This window comes from Schistocerca piceifrons, chromosome 1 (genome assembly GCF_021461385.2).
Source record: "Schistocerca piceifrons isolate TAMUIC-IGC-003096 chromosome 1, iqSchPice1.1, whole genome shotgun sequence".
NCBI classification, from domain to species: Eukaryota; Metazoa; Arthropoda; class Insecta; order Orthoptera; family Acrididae; genus Schistocerca; species Schistocerca piceifrons.
The window spans coordinates 226998379-227019481 of NC_060138.1; the positions used below are offsets into that span (position 1 = coordinate 226998379).

Consider the following 21103-nt stretch of genomic DNA (forward strand, 5'->3'; position numbering starts at 1 on the left):
AGATAGAACCATTAACAGTTTATGAAACAAAACGGATCACTCCTAAACATGGACTTCTTCTACCTACGTAACAGGAGATGAAACGTTATTTGCCTTGAGTTTTTCACTGGACCAACCTATAACATATTTTATATCGAAGAATAGATGATTATTAGTTTATGTAACTCCCCGACAGGATTTACGGAACTTCGTAAAGGAAAATGAACGGTTCTGATTCACCTGAGAGGTGGTTCTGCTTGAACTGCCCCCCAGCGTACGCGAAAGCGGGCGCGAGTAGGGAGGTGCGGCCGTTAATTGTGGCCGCGTGGCCCAGCCACAGGCGGCGCCATAAAGTGCTCCCTTCCCGATCCCTCCCTCCACTCCCTCCCCCTCCCCCCCTCCCCACCCACCGCATCACCCTCAATCACTAGGCATCAGCGGGAGGGCTCCCCATCACGGGAGACGCCAACCGTTCTGTCAGCGGCCCGATTAATGGCGACGAGAGACAACCGGCGCTACAAAGGCCGCCCAGAGTAATTACTCGAAGGGCAGTTTTTTTTAAATTGAAACAGTCTCCCTTACCTGTTGCATTAAGCGAAATTCCAGTTGCAGGAGGCTGCATAGAAAGCAACCTACCGAACGTAGACGCAGTACATTCAATGCTGAATAGTTATAACGTTTGGACTTAGAACAGACAGAAATGTGCGGATTGTGACGTTCCGTCGGCGTGCCCTAGCGCTAGTTACATTTTGCAACCAGCAGCTGCTTCTCTCAAACTACGTGATAAAGGTTCCAAATACTTCTTAGCAAGATATCGGTATTACAAACCGTAATCGTTCATCGTAAATCTGCAAAGACAAATAAATTACTGACAATGATTATAACACAAAAGTTAAACTAGTAGGTGTCTGCTATTATAGCCGGCCGAAGTGGCCGAGCGATTCTAGGCGCTGCAGTCTGTAACCGCGCGACCGCTACGCTCGCAGGTTCGAATCCTGCCGTGGGCATGGATTTGTGTGATGTCCTTAGGTTAGTTAGGTTTAAGTAGTTCTAAGTTCTAGGGGACTGATGACCTCAGAAGTCCCATAGTGCTCAGAGCCATTTTGCGTAAAGAAAAATATGGTTCCAAAGTATAGCGTGCTGAGAAGCAGATTTCTGAGAATTATACATCTACATCTACATCTACATGATTACTCTGCAATTCGCATTTAAGTGCTCGGCAGAGGGTTCATCGAACCACAATCATACTATCCCTCTACCATTCCACTCCCGAACAGCGCGCGGGAAAAACGAACACCTAAACCTTTCTGTTCGAGCTCTGATTTCTCTTATTTTATTTTGATGATCATTCCTACCTATATAGGTTGGGCTCAACAAAATATTTTCACATTCGGAACAGAAAGTTGGTGACTGAAATTTCGTAAATAGATCTCGCCGCGACGAAAAACGCTTTGCTTTACTGACTTCCATCCCAACGCGCGTATCATATCTGCCACACTCTCTCCCCGATTACGTGATAATACAAAACGAGCAGCCCTTTTTTGCACCCTTTCGATGTCCTCCGTCAATCCCACCTGGTAAGGATCCCACACCGCGCAGCAATATTCTAACAGAGGACGAACGAGTGTAGTGTAAGCTCTCTCTTTAGTGGACTTGTTGCATCTTCTAAGTGTCCTGCCAATGAAACGCAACCTTTGGCTCGCCTTCCCCACAATATTATCTATGTGGTCTTTCCAACTGAAGTTGTTCGTAATTTTTACACCCAGGTACTTAGTTCGATTGACAGCCTTGAGAATTGTACTATTTATCGAGTAATCGAATTCCAACGGATTTCTTTTGGAACTCATGTGGATCACCTCACACTTTTCGTTATTTAGCGTCAACTGCCACCTGCCACACCATACAGCAATCTTTTCTAAAACGCTTTGCAACTGATACTGGTCTTCGGATGACCTTACTAGACGGTAAATTACAGCATCATCTGCGAACAACCTAAGAGAACTGCTCAGATTGTCACCCAGGTCATTTATATAGACCAGGAACAGGAGAGGTCCCAGGACGCTTCCCTGGGGAACACCCGATATCACTTCAGTTTTACTCGATGATTTGCCGTCTATTACTACGAACTGCGACCTTCCTGACAGGAAATCACGAATCCAGTCGCACAACTGAGACGATACCCCATAGGCCCACAGCTTGATTAGAAGTCGCTTGCGAGGAACGGTGTCAAAAGCTTTCCAGAAATCTAGAAATACGGAATGAACTTGAGATCCCCTGTCGATAGCGGCCATTACTTCGTGCGAATAAAAAGCTAGCTGCGTTGCACAAGAACGATGTTTTCTGAAACCATGCTGATTACGTATCAATAGATCGTTCCCTTCGAGGTGATTCATAATGTTTGAATACAGTATATGCTCCAAAACCCTACTGCAAACCGACGTCAATGATATAGGTCTGTAGTTCGATGGAGCCCTACGCCGTAGCAGCGAATACTTTACCCTCCTGCCGGTCAAGGCGGCATACCACGATGAGTTCGGCGACTGGAGTCGTGGACGGCAGCAATCTGTTATTAATGGCGCGCGCCCGAAAAAATGCAAGTACGCGGTCTCGCATTCGGCTAATTCTGAACGCAGATACTTCCCTATGAGCCTCTGAAACCCCAGTAGATTCCAGTGTGCAGGTGGACCCGTTTTCTGGTCTGCCAAACCAATTTGACTCTGTGCCACGACTATGGGTGACAGAATATGTCAAATGTTTAGACGGCCGACTCAAAACAGATGAGTACACCCATGCATCACTCGTTGTTTGCGTGATGTTAGAAGCTGTATCTCTGAAGGTTCAGATGGTGAATGGCACAGGCTCTAAGTTGCTCACTAGCGCCGGCCGAAGTGGCCGTGCGGTTCTAGGCGCTGCAGTCTGGAACCGCGGACCGCTACGGTAGCAGGTTCGAATCCTGCCTCGGGCATGGATGTGTGTGATGTCCTTAGGTTAGTTAGGTTTAACTAGTTCTAAGTTCTAGGGGACTAATGACCTCAGAAGTTGAGTCCCATAGTGCTCAGAACCATTTGAACCATTTTTTGCACACTAGCAAAGGACACAAGTCTTTCCATTTAGGTAAAGACCTGTAGTTCTTTACCAGCGAAGTGCCAGTACAAGAGTGTCCTCTTCTCTCTCTCTCAGCTTTCCTTGCCAGCTCGGTAGCGTAGCACGTTTACATCTTAGACTACTCCCACTTAAGCAGAAGCCAATCACGAGCTGGAGCGCTGCATTCGAAACTGGGAGACCGCCCCTTGCTGTGCATACACAGATTTGATCAATCAGCAACTTTAAAAATTAATTGGGAGGAAAGGAAAAAAAGATTCAGCTTTGCGGCCTCTTTCTCACGTGTTTATACTGTGTCTTTTGCTAAAAGCGTGACCTGGATGGAACCACAGCCTTCCATAAAAAGATAATTATCTCTCCTGTTGCGTTCATTTCGAACTTTCCAAAAAACGGCCATAAACTCACTAAAAGCCTCGTGCCTTCACACATATGTTTTGTAGCAGAGTCTGGACGTCTGGGCGCTACTGACCTGTCCCTCGGAAATTCGCTGAATCACGCAGTCATCTCATCGGCTTCCTGCCTAACAAGGGTCCATCCTCTGCTTTATTGGCAGTCTTCAGTGCTCTGCCCATAGCAGCAGCGACTCCTCGGCGCTAGTCAACCTACCTGGACGCGGCCGCCGACCGACCGGCGCCATCCAACGTGTATGCACAATGAGACCGAGGAACAGGGCAGTTCGCAAACGTTTTCACTCAGGTTCCGCATAAAAAACGCGCCCCTCGGCCATCAGCCACCGTACGCTTTTACTGCAATCGTTTAAATCGGCATCCTCTCCCTTTGAACACAGGTTAAGCTTACCGCTGTTCCTTCACTAGAACATACGAGCAAGAGCGTTAACTGCTGCCAACCATTTCAGCATATGAATGAAGTCAGATCGTATCCAGTATGGCAACCAAGTAATGAAGATCATCTTCCCTAAGAACATCAAGACGAATAAAACCGTATCAGAAGTGTGAGTGCAGTGCAATCTATCAACACTTCAAAATGTTTATCATTTACCTATAACTTTGTCTGATCGAGATTTTATAGGCGTCAGTATATTCACATCAACCTACAATAACTTCGTAAAAACAGTATACTGATTCAGTACAGACTCGATACAAACTCGGAGAGGAATCGTTAAGAACTCTGCACAGTCACTTGTTGACCTATCTGGTGTGGCAACAGAAGATATCAAAAGGAAAGCTGCAGTTTTAAATTTCGCGTTTAACAAATCATTCACACAGGGCAATCGCAAAAAAATGTATTATCATTTGACCATCGCACTGACTCGTGTATTGAGGACATATTCAAAGACCGAGCGAGGTGGCGCAGTGGTTAGACACTGGACTCGCATTCGGGAGGACGACGGTTCAATCCCGCGTCCGGCCATCCTGATTTAGGTTTTCCGTGATTTCCCTAAATCGCTCCAGGCAAATGCCGGGATGGTTCCTTCCAAAGGGCACGGCCGACTTCCTTCCCCGTCCTTCCCTAATCCGATGAGACCGATGACCTCGCTGTCTGGTCTCCTTCCCCGAAACAACCAACAAACCAACCAACATATTCAAAGACGTGCCTGACGTAGAGAAGCAACTGAAAAAGTAGAGAGCAAATAAGTCGCAAAGTTCGTATGGTACCCCTTTTCTGTTTTACAAAGAGTACTCTACGGTATTGGCCTCTTACTCAGCTTGCAGTTATCGCAGATCTCTCGCTGAGCGCCAAATCCCAAGCGACTGGGAAAAAGAGCAGGTGATACCTCTATATACAAAAAGTATAAGAACTGATCTCCAAAATTATAAACCAATATCCTTGACGTCGGTTTGCCGCAGAATTCTGGAAAATATTCTCAGTTGGCATATAACAAAATTCCTTAAGAAGGAAAATCTTCTGTCCACGAAGCAGCACGGTTTTAGAAAGCATCACTCATCTGAAGCTCAGTTACGCCCTTTCCCAAATGATACCCTGCATAGATTCCATAGTCCCAGATTTCCGAAAAGCATTGACACGGCTCCCTAGTGCGGACGGTTAACGGAAGTACGAGCAGACGGAATAGGTTCCGCGATACAAGAGCTGCTCGAAGACTTCTTAAGCAATTGGACCCCGTACGTTTTGTCCTCGAGGGCGAGCGTTCATCAGAGTCTGGTGTATCGTCAGGGATGCCCCAGGGAAGTGCGATAGACCATTCTTACTTTCTATATACATAAATAATCTGACGGACAACATGAGCAGAAATCTGCGGCTATTTGCTGATGATGGTATGGTGTACGGGAAGTGTAGTCGTTGATTGACTGTAGGAAGATACAAGACGACATTGACACAAGCTCTAGTTGACGTGATGAGTGGCAGCTAACTGTAAATGTAGAAAAATGTAAGTTAACGAAGGTGAGTATGAAAATAACTTCGTAATGTTCGAATAAAACATCAGCAGAGTGCTGCTTGACACAGTCAGGTCGATTAAATATCTATGAATAACGTTGCAAAGCGATATGAAATGGAACGGGCATGTGAGGATTGTGGTGCGGAAATTGAATAGTCGACTTAGGTTTATTGGGAGAATTTTGAAAGTGTGGTTCATGTTTGAACGAGAATGGCATATAGAACCCTAGTACGATCCATTCTTTTGTTGCTCGAGAGTTCGGGATCCCAAAGAGGTCGGATTGAAGAAAGACATCGAAGCAGAGACGGGCTGCTCGTTTGTTACCGGTCGGTAAGTTCAAACCGGTATTACGGAGGTGCTTCGGTAATTCAAATGGGAATCCCTGGAGGGAAGGCGACGTTCTTTTCGAGGAGCGCTGTTGAGAAAATATAGAGAACCGGCATTTTAAGCTGACTACGGAACGATCCTACTGCCGCCAACGTACATTTCGTGTAAGGAACACGCACATAAGGTTAGAGTAATTAGGGCTCATGCGGAAGCATATAGATGGACGTTTTTCCCTCGATCAGTTTGCGAGTGGAACAGGAAGGGAGATGACTAGTAGTGGTACGATGTACCCGATGTCTGTAGATGTAGATGGAGAACCGAAACATTTCGTTACAAAACTGAAATCATCTCAGTATAATAATATGCATCGATGTTCTTGACAGTGCGATAGGGACTTTCTCGGGAGCTGGCCGATGGTTGACTCCTATCGAGTGACCTGCATTGCCGCACGTCGCGTCCGTAGGTAGATAAGCACCACATCGGGTTCTCTCGATCGCGTGCACTCGACATGTAACAAACATAAAATAAACACTTATTTAATACACTGATAAACATTTAGTAATATACGTTCAAATAACTGTTCGTTACTTACCTGAGGTCGCTCAGGCGGGAAAAGATGGCGGTGTTTCAGTTGATATTTTGAAACACTGCATGCCCTCTCTCAGCCGAGCGACAGCTGGCTTTACGATTATTAAATAACTGAGAGCTTACTGCTGATGATTTTGAAGTTTGTAGCTTATAAGTGCTCATAATGCACTTAAAATGTCAAGTTTTGGGTGTTAAGTAACTAATGGAAATATTCAAAGTAACAAATATATTGGAAAGAACGTTGTACACATTAGCAAATCAGCTAATAACATTATGTGTAGTTTAATTTAAGTCTACGGCAGATTGGGTGGAAAAAGAAGAGTTACACTGACATGCAGTGTATATCGTAAACAGGATGTGACTACAAAGGAAAGTTTACAGTCAGAGTGTATTATCACTGTGGATTTGTGGCGTTCTGTCTTTGTCTTTGCTGGTGAAAAACCGTTTAGGTAAAGTATCGCTCGGGGAACAATGAGAGATACATGTTGCGAATTAATAAGAGAGATAGAAAAAGAAGGAAATCGATCAAGAAATATACCTAATTGTGACCATAATGAATACGAAATGGAGGTGGATTCCAAGAGATAAAACATCGAGATGATAAGTGGATGTCATTGTGAAGCACGCAGGAACAGACTGGGCGCACATAAATAAAGTCTGGACGAGCCCTTTATCTAACCGTGTCAAATGCATGATGATTACTATACTGCTGCTGCTGATGATGATGACCCACTTCAGTATGTCCCTATGTAGAGGGGGGGGGGGGGGGGGGGACAAAGCAAAATTGGTCCAAAAAATTTCCTTGCATCTTACGAGAGGCAACTCAGACGGGTGATGTAAGATGGGTTGCCCAGTCTGTAAAAGGACACACAGCACAAAAAATTTTATTCAAATGACGGCTGCATGCGACATTTACGCTTTTATTTGTTCTGCTTGATTTGTTGCCGCACATTAATGAATGATCAATGCTTCACTACTCGTCTCGGACGTATGTGCCTTTGCTCGAGAACTGCATTACGCTTTGATGATGCCAGTCTTGTGGCTTTAAAAGTTAACGCCATTTTTCCGTTTCAGAGCCGTCAAGTTTACGTCGAAGCTGTTTGGACGTGCGCTGTCTCGCCGTATCAAGGCCACAGTGCTGTACGCCACAGAGACTGGGAAATCGGAGATGTATGCCAAGAAACTGGGAGAGATTTTCGGGCACGCCTTCAACGCACAGGTTGGTACAATATCTGTCGTTTTACGTTATTCCCTACCCTTCTTTGGACGGGGTCTAAGATTTCACATTGGATTTACTTCCACTGTTACTTCATTCGAAGTGCATTTACCTTGAGAATTTATAAACAACATCATTTTACCCACAATGACTGGAGAAATCCTTGCAGCAATTTCGAATTATAACGAAGAGAAACACCAAAGCGAATGAAAAATTTATCATTTTAAGACAGTGGTGTACATTTACTGTGCCGTTTACTTGGAGCAAACGTGATATTGTCTGTATTCAGAGTCTACAGAATACACTAGTATTTACGGGTTCATCTTGAAGTGTGGAAAGGAAAACTATTTCCTGTCGAGACTATTTTCATTAGTATTTCCTTTCATTCACGGAAATTCTACAACTTTACGTTCTTTTTGTCAAACGTACAAATATTTTGTAACTGATTGCTCTACACAAGTCAAGTAAAAACAAATGAGACATACTAAATGCACTTACAACTTCTTTGCTGCAAATTGACCTAATTTCTAGAACAGTCCGGAACTTTATGGAAGAAATCTATTTCCTGGAACGACAAAAAGACCGAGATGTAGCTTTAAACAAGAGAAAAAAAAGAGAAATTAAAAAAAAATTATTTTAAAAATTTTCGGATCTGCAATGAAAATAAAAACCGATGGCTAAAATTATATAATGACATGAAAAACAAGAAGCAAAACAAAAATATCAAAAACAGTTATGTTACAAATTTTAAAATCGTATCTATCAACACAAATTTCTCGGACTTTCTCTCTGCTCGACGATTTCAAACAGCTTGAAAAACAAGAACTATGCATTATTTCAACTCATTAGCAAGAAAATGAGATAATAGCATTTTTTAATTTTCGTATTTATGCCCGAAATATGTTACAAACAAATGAGATAATACTGACAATAATTTTATGACTTAAATACAATTTTCGTATAAATAGAAATTATAAGTCTAGGAATTGCAACGTGTCGATTCTTTTGGTCAAATGTTTGAGCGGCGCGAAAAGAAGACTCCTACAAATTAGACATTTTTGTCAGAATTTTCAAAGCCAAACGAATATACGGTAATTGACAAATGGGGTGTTAAATTCACCAACGGGAGGTTTAATTTTCCAAAAAAAAAAGGTTTATTTGATTGAGAAAAATTTAGTTATTGATTTGAGGGAAAATTTTTGCCCGAATTTTCACAAGCAAACGAAGAATAGGAAATGGGCAAATGAGGTATCAAATTATTTCATAATCAAACTAAGAATAGGAAATGGGCAAATAAGGTATCAAATAGACAAGCGTGGAGTCCAGCGTAGCACGAGAGAGTTGTTTAAAAGTAATAAGCGTAACTACGAAAAATTCAATTAGTGATTTCAGAGAAAACTGAACTATCGCACGAATAGTTGATGCTATGTGCTATTTTGGACATAAAAAGTTACAGTGGCGTAGAAATCGTGGAATTCTTTCTCTCAAACTGAAAAAAATAAAATAAATATCAAATTACTGCATAAACTCAGACTTCCTTGCTTTCTCTTGATCTATACACTCTTAATAATAATAATCAAATACCGACCAATATTTAAATATATTATATTTCATGCTTGATGAAAAAAAATTTGAAAATAAAAAGTTGAAAAAAGATTCAAATGTTTTGTGAAATTATTTGTCTCAATCAGAGAAACATTTGGCACGCCTCTGAACGGTGCTCGAAGTCATGTACAGCAAATGAGGTGTCAACCGTATATTTCAACATCATAGAATTTTAAAGAGTACTAGAGGATGTATGGTGTATTAAGCAAAATTTACACCACTATCCGGCAATTCACCGCTGAAAACCTTTTTTTTTATGAAACTTATCATCCATCCATAAATGATAAAAAAGAACAATACAGTCAGTAATGAGGTGAAAGTTTCAGCATAAATAAAATCCCATCTGCCGTGCGGTTGTAGGCGCTTCAGTCTGTAACCGCGTGACCGCTACAGTCGCAGGTTCGAATCCTGCCTCGGGCATTGATGTGTGTGATGTCCTTAGGTTAGTTAGGTTTAAGTAGTTCTAAGTTCTAGGGGACTGATGACCATAGATGTTAAGTCCCATAGTGCTCAGAGCCATTTGAACCAAATCCCATCTAACACTTCAGAACAGACCACCCTCGCTACATTAGGCTGCTAAACGAACGGATTTAGATCATTTCAGACCGGTTTTATCTGAAAGTGAGAAATAAAACAGTTCAGTGAAACATTTGACATGCCTCTGAGTGATGCTCGAAATCACACAGCAAATATCCTCTAGTACTCTTTAAAATTCTAAGATTCTAAGTTACAGAAAGATTTTGAAATTCTCACTTGGCACCTCGTTCATATGCTATACATGACTTAGAGCACCATTCAGAGGCACGTCGGATGTTTCTCTGATCTATTTTACTTATTACTTTTAGACAGATAATTTCACAAAAGATTTGAACTTTTTTTCATTTTTTTTTATTTTGAAGTTTTGTTCAGAAAGCATGAAATGCGTAATAAATTAAAACATCTAGCATTCGTTAAAATTGGGGAACCCTGCGAAATCAGCATTCCCGTTCACTACCGAGTACTTATTAAAGGCCGTTTGCACCAAATGTTTGTGGATACACGAATGTAACATGACAAATCAGAATTAATGCCGCCTGGGGCACAAACAGTATTCTCGCATTTCGGAGCAAAGATCCGATTTAGAAATACGACCTGGCAGAGGCTGTTGATCTTGCAGGATGGTCAGTATCAGCGAGCACCATACAGGTGAAAAGAAGTTACAATTCACCAACATCAGACATGAAACGGAAACGAACCACCTACGACGTGAGTTTTCTACTCGCGCGATGGAAGTGTAAAAAGAAAGAAGTAACAACTACAATCGACGCACCAAACTTGTTGAGGAATGGTGGCAATATTGTGACGTCGAAACGAAAGCTGTAGTAAAGCCGTGATGCGATTCCACCCGTCGAAAATGATGTATCTTTCCTATCTAAGGGGTAAACGCTGAGGACAATGGAACTGGCCGAGGTGCAGAACTTGCGACGTTTCCTTTCCAGCCTCCGAAATAATTTGCAGTACTATTCCCACAAGGGCCGCGACTTCTGTGTACTGTACGCTGTTAACGTGGATGCTCCAAATCTCATTCGGGTATATTACGTATTGTACATCACTTCTTATTATTGTACGCTAGATGGAAGAACGAATAAAAAGTTCAAGAATCAGGAATACAGTGTCAGCCCAAATGAATTTTTGATTTATTTACCTATTCGCTTGAACTACTGCATTTTGTAGGCAATTTAATAATGCTGATAATCACTTGCGTTCTAACTACCTTATCATCTATAGTTATAGAGTAATTAATATTTGACATCTTGTCTGTCTTGCAAGTGCATTTACACAAAACTTTATTAACACTCTAGTCCCCATCATCAATTAAATATTCAGAATAGAGGAACTTGTAATAATAACGCATGTACACTTGCCCCGTAATTTGCCAGAAAGTTTAGTACCCTTCCAAGATGCTACTGCAGGCGGGTGTAAGAATGAATGTGCGCAACGGAAAATAATAAACGCTAAAATGAAGATTTGGCCCTGTCTGACTACCCACTGAAGCAGATCTTAGGATCTCTTAATTCTATAAATTACAATCTAAACATAAATGAATGGTGAAGGCAACTAATCCTACTAAATGATGAACGTTGTTCCTGCTTATATATTTTTTTGTAGATTAAAAAAAAACTTTGCATTACAAAGTTTACATTTCCTAAGTGAAATTACTGATCAGTTGCCCAGCTCTGCCCCTTATTATTACTGCGCGGTCTAATACCAATAACGCGGAATGACTGACATCATCAACGTACCAAACACTAGAAGACACTGCTTTCAAAGATGATCTACGGTGATATGGAACGTCAGTGGAAATAAACTAACGTGATCACGGCTGTTTAGCTTTTATAGCCCTAATAAGCCGAAGCAATTTTCGATATCACCGTATGTACTGCGTCCGGTGCGTCGAAGTGATGGTTCTCGTACTCGTCTGCGACGATGGAAGAACTCCAGCCACAAATAAACTCTTTCAAACACTAGGACGGCAGAAGGCGGTCCTCTGACTAATATACTCTGTCTTCTTCTCTCTGTGTTCGACAGACGGGAAACGCGAACTCCCAAATAAACTCTTTCAATCACTAGGACGGCAGAAGGCGGTCCTCTGACTAATATACTCTGTCTTCTTCTCTCTGTGTTCGACAGACGGGAAACGCGAACTCCCAACCACAAAGACGGAGTTCAGATAACGTCTCAACGTAATTATAGGCAGGGGAAGTGCTCTCAATTACTGAACGCTGCGTTCTCAACGACGATTTCCAACCCGTAGGTGAAGTCTAGAATCGTATAGATTCGCAACAGTACAGTTCCTAACTGTTCTAATTATAAACTCTACTGAGAGCGAACACAGCAAGTCTGTCTGTACCAACAAAAGCTGATATCGAGCGACCGTCGCATACGGGCGCTCACAACGAAGACCACGTCTCCCCACCGCTGGCCTCCCAGCAAGGCTCGGCTCCCCACCCTCGTAATTCCGAAAACGAATCATATTCCCGAAACCACGGAATATTCTCCCTCTCTACAGACTCTTCCGAACGCCGACCATATTTTAGTCTTTTGTCGTCCAGCGCGGGAAGTTTGCGAGGAAAAACCTATACTCGTACACTGGTACGCTTCTGAGAAAAAATCCTTGGAGATAACCCAGCCTGCATGGTTCCCGAGGTGACACTTCCTCGTTCTTCTCAGCTGCGTCCAAGATTTTCGTAGTTTCCGAAGTATAATCCTTCCCGTCCGGCTACAAGACCGCCTGGTCGCGACTCTATTGTGCCCCAGTGCTCAGGTGTCACAACGTCCGTCTTGCTACTTCCTGTGTTTAAGCAGGTCCAACACACCTGCGTGGGCCTTCCAGCCAGGGCCTGAGAACCGCCTGCCGTTTCATTTCCACTGTCGTTCCAACCTCTACTAGTATGATAATAAAGACACTCCGTCACGTTTCATGCAATAAGCGTTAACAATTATTTACAAGGCGTACGTGACGATGTCAGTCTCTTTAATATATTCAAATATACGATGTACAACCTATCACCTGATACCTAATTGTGTTTGTAGGTCACGGCGAAGTATGTGGATAGGTGCTTGTAAGGTGCGAAATTATAGCCACCTTACACCCTTTACTGTAAGCCGGAGCTCCGTTTTGCATATTTTGTCTTAGATGTTGCTAACGAACCTAGCTTAGTGTTTTCATAGCCTGTTGTGAACTGAGGAGGAAGTATATCCAGAGTAAATGAATGAATTACTGTGCTGGAGAGAGAACATTCCTGCAGCCACGGTTAAAGGAACACGAGGATCATTTCACAAATAATGCACTGATTGGCAACAGCGAGGACTGAAGGGCACGTCTGTATTTTCTATTGTGACAGCTGTAGAGGAAAACGTGCGAAAGGAGCCAGTGATTTTGTTTTCGTCGATATCATCTTTTGTTTAATAAAAACGGCAGCTGGAATTGGCGTCTGCACTGATCTCAGGTACTGTGTGTCTTAAGGATCAAAGATAGTATTTGAAGAATGAAAATTTAAGCGGCAAATGTCGGACCAAAATCCTCAGTGGTTTAAATAAAGTTTATGGTGATTTAATAGTGGACCACAGTAGAGTTGCTCTTTGGCCTAATCGCTCTCGAGAACGTCGTGAGAGCATAAACAACGAAAGCAGACAAACAAAATCGTTAAGATCAACACAGCAACGAAGTGTGAAATTTGTGGAAGATGCTGTTAAAGAAGATGGTCGAGCAACATGCAAGGAGATGTCTAAAAATACAGATATTCAAAGATAATATTATCTATTCTTGTAAGAGAAAAATTTCTACTCAATGTATCCCTCACTCCTTGAGTTCTAAACACGCCACGACATTACACTCGTCCTAGAACAAAGATTTGACGTTTAAGATCAAGGCTTCCTTGCATGAAATCATCGCTGCTGATGAAACGTTGGTCAGATGTACCAACCAAAAAAATTTGGTCAGTATCAACCAAACATCAGACAAAGAAAGATGATTCCTTATGAATACCATGTAAGCGTCATTACAGACAGAGTTTCATGTAGACAAAGTGTCACAGGACTGTATTATCCTGAATTTATTCAACAGCTGCTCTGAACGATGCACAAAAGTCGACCTCATCCGCTCAACTGAAAAGTTGCGCGAAGATGCTTGTGGGAAGTGTTACCTGGTGCACCCTGAATACGCCCTGAGTCCACCAGATAATGATTTCTTCCGAAAGTGAACACAATATACGTGACATGCCCTTACTCATTTCTGGAGGAACTTTCTGCAGCCGTTATCCGAGACATACATCAGCTGAACTTCACCAATGTTGGGACGCGCTCATCGAGAAGCAGAAAGCCTATATTGAAGGAACAACGTAAAAGGAGAAATAAATTTAAAACTACGTGCATCACTTGGGAGACGATCCTCGGAAATTTGCGTGTCACGTGTCTCGGGCGTCGTCAGACGCACAGGGAGTCAAAGGGTGAAAAAGAAGCACGATCTCATAGCATTCATCGGTCACATCGTGTATGGCCGATACATGGGACACCCCATCTCCGATTTCTTGCAGCAACTGGAGTTTTCACCGAGTTAAAAGGCGTGCCATTGCTATCTGTAAAGGGGAGTCAAATGAAAACTGAACACCCGCCACAACAAACAGGCTGCACGATATTTGGCCCCAATGTTATTACGTTTCGATACTGTGGTAGGATAACGGCATAGTATTGCATCACAGGTGCACGCAGTTGTTATGATCTTGGTTCTTGGGCTGTTCTAGTGTGTTCGTCCAGCTGTCACATCATCATACGGCTAGCCCCTAAGAGTCTACTACACTTTCAGACAGCTGCTTAGCAGAAGTGGCCTGCATTCTTCGCCCGCTTGCTACACGGACTGCGGCGATCACACGGAAACAAGTTCCTCGGGCATGCAACCACAATGGGACGAAGGCTACGCTTCAGCGATTTGGTTGGGAAACACAACAACATCCCTTGTACGACCAGGATCTTTCACTGTTCGATTTTTACATCTCTGGCGACCTGAAGAAAGACATACGTGGACCGGTTTCAATCGGACGAAGAAGTGCAAGAGTGAATGCGGTTGTGATGCGTCAGCGGCCGACCGATTTCTACGAATTGATCTCACATCTCCCAGTGGTATAAATGTCTTAAAGCGTATGGTGATTACTTTTGAATGGAATCATTCCATGGCTCCATTGTGGCGGGTGTTAAGTTTTCATTTGATGGCCCCTCCCGCTAGAGTTAAATGCCGAGGGAAACAACCTGTATTATGAGAGATCGCTTTCGCTTGGCGCGGACTGTTGCAATATATATTGTAGCTACACTATGTGATCAAAAGTATCCACCCACCTGGCTAAAAATGACTTACAAGTGCGTGGCGCCCTCTATAGGTAATGCTGGAATTCAATAATGTGTTGGCCGACCTTTAACCTTGACGACAGCTTCCACTCTCGCAGGCGTACGTTCAATCAGGTGCTGGAAGGTTTTTTGGGGAATGGCAGCCCATTCTTCGCGGAGTGCTGCGCTGAGGAGAGGTATCGATGTCTGTCGGTGAGGCCTGGCACGAATTCGGCGTTAAACAACATCCTAAAGGTGTTCTATAGGATTCCGGTCAGGACTCTGTGCAGACCAGTCCATTACAGGGATATTATTAGGCCGTGCTTTATGAACAGGTTCTCGATCGTGTTGAAAGATGCAATGGCCATCCCCGAATTGCTCTTCAACAGTGGGAAGCAAGAAGGTGCTTAAAACATCAATGTAGACCTGTGCTGTGATAGTGCCACACAAAACAACAATGGGTGCAAGCTCCCTCCATGAAAACCACAACTACACCATAACACCACCGCCTCCGAATTTTACTGTTGGCGCTACACACGCTGGCAGATGACGTTCACCAGGCATTCGCCACACGCACACCCTGTCATCGGATCGCCACATTGTGTACCGTGATTCGTCACTCTACATAACATTTTTCCATTATTGAATCGTCCATTGGTTACGCTCCTTACACCGGCGTGATGTGTGGTTTATGAGCAGCCGCTCGATCATGGAATCCAAGTTTCCTCACCTCCGGCCTATCATGATGCAGTTTGGATTTCCTGTGTGATGGCCTCGATAGATGTCTGCCTGTTACACATTACGACCTTCTTCAACTGTCGGCGGTCTCTGTCTGTCAACAAACGAGGTCCGCCTGTACGCTTTTGTGCTGTACGTGTTCCTTCGCTTTTCCACTTCACTATCACATCGGAAAAAGTGTACCTAAGGATATTTATGAGCGTGGAAATCTCGCGTACAGAAGTATGACACAAGTAACACCCAATCACCTGACCACGTTTGAAGTGCGCGAGTTCCGCAGAGCGCTCCATTCTACTCTCCGACGATGTCTAATGACTACTGAGGTAGCTGTACGGATTACCTGGCAGTAGGAGGCAGCACAAAGCACCTAACTGAAAAATGTATGTTTTTGGGGGTGTCCGGATACTTTTGACCACATAGATAGGTCGCAGTAAAGCTAATCACTTGCCACCACGAGCCAGAAAACTCTCTACAGCTTCGCCACCGCCTGCTTAATGGGGTGAAACCGCAACTGTGCAGCGATAAACAGGACACAGCCGGCCGCTGTGGACGAGCGGTTCTAGGCTCTTTAGTCCGGAACTGCGCTGCTGCTACTGTCGCAGGTTCGAAACCTGCCTCGGGCATGGATGTGTGTGACGTCCTTAGGTTAGTTAGGTTTAAGTAGTTCTAAGTTGTATGGGACTAATGACCTCAGATGTAAAGTCCCGCCGGCCGGTGTGGCCGAGCGGTTCTACGCGCTGCAGTCTGGAACCGCGCGACCGCTACGGTCGCAGATTCGAATCCTGCTTCGGGCATGGATGTGTGTGCTGTCCTTAAGCCGTCGGCACACGGACCGTGCTGTCGAACGTTAACGTTGAGCGTGCGAAGTCAACGTGCTGCTGAACGCTCAGGAACGATGCGACTTGTGCATGCGGTACGTGGGCCCAACGTGGTATACGCGATCGCAACGCACTCCAGCGGTAGTTGAGGGATGTTTCTAGTAGTTCGTAAATCACACTATTTACTCAACGGGCGGGCGTAAAATTCCCACGTTAGCTCTATTAAAATGCACATTTCCTCCATCGTCCACGAAAAGGAAGTACCATGTCCAATCAATAAGGACACAGGCTTATAGCAGTTCCATTACAAACAGCGAGGTACAAGTTGGAATACTTCTCTGCATACGATAAACATTATTTCATCATTCCCACATTTTAGTAAAACCCCAGGGTCAGGCTTACTTGATTACTGTTCCTAACCAGTAGCAGAATGCTTGCAACATGTGAATTACGAAGCGTAAAAGAAAAAGGAGCAAAATAACTTTATACAAGTAGCGCAAGCTGTCCTGTAGATTAAGCCAATCGAACAAAATCACCCTCCAAAAAAGGTGAACTTATATTTACATAACATCAAATATTATAGCGTATACTTATATTAAACTAATAATAAAGTATCAGAACCTAATAAACGCGAATGTTAGGAAAAAATGTTTTTGAAGTGTTAAGACGCGAACCACCACCCCAACAAAAAGATCTTCCTAGACAGAGAAGCTAACCACTACGCTAAACCCCTAACACCCTTGGTATACTTAATCATATTGTGTTACCGCTTGCTAAAACCGTTAATCGTATATAATTATGTTACTAATTGAAATTTAACTATAACAAATTCTACCAAGAAAAATGCGTTTTTGGTGGATCTTCAGTGTGCCGCTGCCTTCAAATAGCCTACTCTCATAGTACGCAGGTTACAATAATTCTTTTGCCACGAATACGATGTTCCTCATAATTTTATTGGAACGGGTCACACAATTAACAATGGGTTTTCCAGTGATTCTCAATTTGCTGGTGCTCAGAAACGGCATATTTACATATAGGTTCGAAATGAACGCCAATATGGCGCCTCACAACTCTGTGCTGAAGGGAGACGGCGTGCGTGTGACGTAGGTGGCGCTGTGCCATCTCATTGGTCAACGGTCAGACGCACGCTCAGAATATCTGACATGCCAGATATTGCTCTGCACGATCGGAAAGATTCCCGAACGTGCTATTCCACGCTATGACGTCAGAAACTCGGCACGCTCAACGCTCAACGTTCGGATGCACGGTCCGTGTACCGACGGCTTTAGGTTACTTAGGTTTAAGTAGTTCTAAGTTCTAGCGGACTGATGACCACAGAAGTCCCATAGTGCTCAGAGCCATTTGAACCATTTTGTTAAGTCTCATGGTGCTTGGAGCCATTTGAACCATTTGAAACGCGCCACAAACTTTACTATAACGTGTATGCTACATGATCAGAAGAATGCGCCTTCTCCTACAGTAGCTTGACCACTAGATGTCACGAAAGGCGGAGCCGCCATAACAAGAGCAGATGGGAGTTACTGTATTGTTACTAGAGAACAGTTACAGCAAAAAGGACTGATGAGAAGAGTTCAGTGACTTCGAACGTTACCTGAGCAACAAATCCAGGTTATAAAGCTGCTCAAGTCGACTGCTGGTGATGTGAAGTGGAAACGAAAAGGAACAACGATAGCAAAACCAAGAGCAGGCACCTAATGTACTGACGGACTGAGACTTTCGGAAATTGCAGAGCATGAATGAAAAAATTACATGAAATCAGTGGAAGGATCACCCCTGAGTTCCAAAGTACTAGTAGAAGTCGCAAAGAATGGGTTACAATGACCGAGCAGGTCTTCATAAGGCACACATCTCTGTGCTCATAGCTAAGCGACGCTTGAGCTGAAGCAAAGAGCGACGCCATGTGCAGTGGATGACTTGAGTGAGGAATCACGCTCTACCCTGTTGCAATCCGATGGAAGGGTTTGGGATCGGCGGAGGCCTGGAGAACCTAATTTGCCATCATGTGTAATGCCAACAGTCAACTACGGAGAAAGTGGCTTTACTCTAAGGGGATGTTTTTCTTGGTTTGTGTGTGGTTCCCTTGAGAAAACACCAAACGCGGAAGGATATGAATACATTTTACTTCACTGTGTACTGCGTACAGTAGAGGAACAGTTCTTCCCCACATCTGTGCAGGATCGACACGGTTAGAAAATGAATTGGCATGTTTAATGGATGGCCGGATTCCATTATGGGCGCTATCCCGTTACCCCGCCCCCAGAACGGAACGTGTTGTAACACGCCCGGGGGTACAATTGGGTGGGGTGGTACCTTTAAACTGTTTGCCGTTTCGGACTGTTGCTTGACAGTGCGCCCCGTCCACACCACGTGCCTGGTAATCCCGCAGCGGTCGTATTGTTCTGCTCCACACTTCTGTTGGCTTGCCTGGAATTATCTATAGAAATATGCAAGCGAGTTAGGGGAGCCACTCAACGTCAAAAAACAACACTGTCTTAGGTTTGGTATGAACAACTATATTCCGAGACGATAAAATAAAAACGCAGGTTGCACTGTTTACATTCTAAGTCGTAAATGTTAATGCCAGTTAACAATCTTGATGATTATCTGTCCACAATATCACTCAGACGAGCGTACGCGTAACCGACACGATGCGGGTGATTGTTGATGATGTTGAAGCCGAATGATCGATCGAAAGTTCTTACGCTCGTCACACATACAGATACCTGATAATAGTCCTCCTTGACACTAGTAATGATATAACACTGTTCGTAAAGTTAATTTTTCAGTTCTCAATTCTCACTCCTACGAGCGTGCGCGTAACCGTCGCGGCGGGGCTGATTGTTGATATTGCGGAAACGCGATGATCGAGCGCACGTTCTCACGCTCGCTACAAGACACTGGCACTTAGATGCTCTCTTGCGTGGTAAATAGTATTACTGATTCACAGTAGCTCATTCTGAGAGACCGAACACGGCGCGGATGATTGATACAGCACGGTACGACACGAAACGAGAGGATACACAAATACGTTATAGCAGCACTGCTCATTTTTAAATTACTTCTTGACGCATTTTCCTCCGAATCATTTACCTATTTTATCACTTCACTGAGTAGCACTTGCAGCAACACTTCAACTTCCATACTAACAATGCCTCTCACATGCAGAGCTACACACTACACAACATAACAGTTCCGTGTCCGGTGCTCGACTCGACAGACGCGGCTGCCCGCAAAGATACTCCACAACTAAGCTAGCGATATGACAATACGCTTACAGTGTGTATCACAACAGTCTGCATTTGGTGTTATTCATGTCTTAAGTGTCCCGAAGTTTCAAAGTATTCTAAATGTTTACGAAATGTATAAATAAGGCGGGACTGGGGAACCAGTCCAGTATTCATCTAGTCACATGTGGATAACCGCGTAAAAACCACATCCAGGCTGGCCGGCACGCTGACCTCCGTCTTTAATCCGCCGGGCGGATTCGAACGAGGGCTGGCGGACCTCCCCGTCCTGGAAGTGCCGCCTTAATACGCATGCCTATGTGGATCTGGTGGTGGGGGGGTGGGAGTAGTGGTGGGGCATGGAGTGGGGGTGTCACGATCATTGTATGCATCAGCAAGAAAACGCATCCTGTCATACTGTCGTAAAGCAGCATTTGTGAAGGAATCGTTTGTGGACAATAACTTTCCAGAAAGGAACTGGCTAGCTCAGAGTTCCGACCTGAACCCGAAGGAACATCTCTGGACTTGCAACGGTACTTTCGCGTTCTCGTCAATACGATACCAGAACGTTTAAGTTCTACCACTGTAAAGACGGAAGATCCGCGATTCGGAATGTCAGAACTGTGCAGTAAGTAGCGGCAGGGACACCACCACAAAATCACACAGCACTGACACTCCAAACCATCGACTCTCGGAGAGAGATTTTAACCGTGTTTAACCCAATGGTAAAGAATCGAACTATTTTTCTCCGAATCATACAGTTTGGGGGAAAAGCAGTGAGAATAATTACCTTTGGAAACCTTTTATCAGACAAAGCCTGTTATAACACTAAACTGTTTCGCTTAATAAAACGGCCGCCAGCCCAAATAGGGCACAGTGTCTACACAAAAAGATGAAATCAATTTTCGACACTGAATAAATACCTACTTTCACTTACTACGGTCACTTGGCAGTAAGTACTATTAATCCCACTTTTTGTTACTTATGGAATTTATCACTATACTTCAATAATTATTTAAAGAAGTCACACATATGTTTCACCAAGGATACAAAAAAATATTAAATTTATAGCTTTCATTTATATGACCAAAACTATTATTTAACACGACTAAGTTTCATTTCTTTAGGACTGTTATCTGTTAACGTTTTACTAATACCACTATTTGTCTGGCTTTCTTTAACATGGAGAAGCAACACGAACAATTACTGTTAATATTTTTGCAGTTAAACAATTATGTTACTTTACTTTCAGAAATACTATTGAAACCTT

General features: G+C 43.6%; 1 protein-coding gene across 1 annotated transcript in view; it reads left to right on the forward strand.

Annotated features, from left to right (window-relative positions):
* LOC124790129 (nitric oxide synthase, salivary gland-like) overlaps nucleotides 1-21103 on the forward strand; it is a 705692-nt gene that overhangs the window by 578812 nt on the left and 105777 nt on the right. The window contains 1 exon segment of the mRNA XM_047257705.1: nucleotides 7427-7571. Within this exon segment, the coding sequence (XP_047113661.1) occupies nucleotides 7427-7571 (145 nt within the window).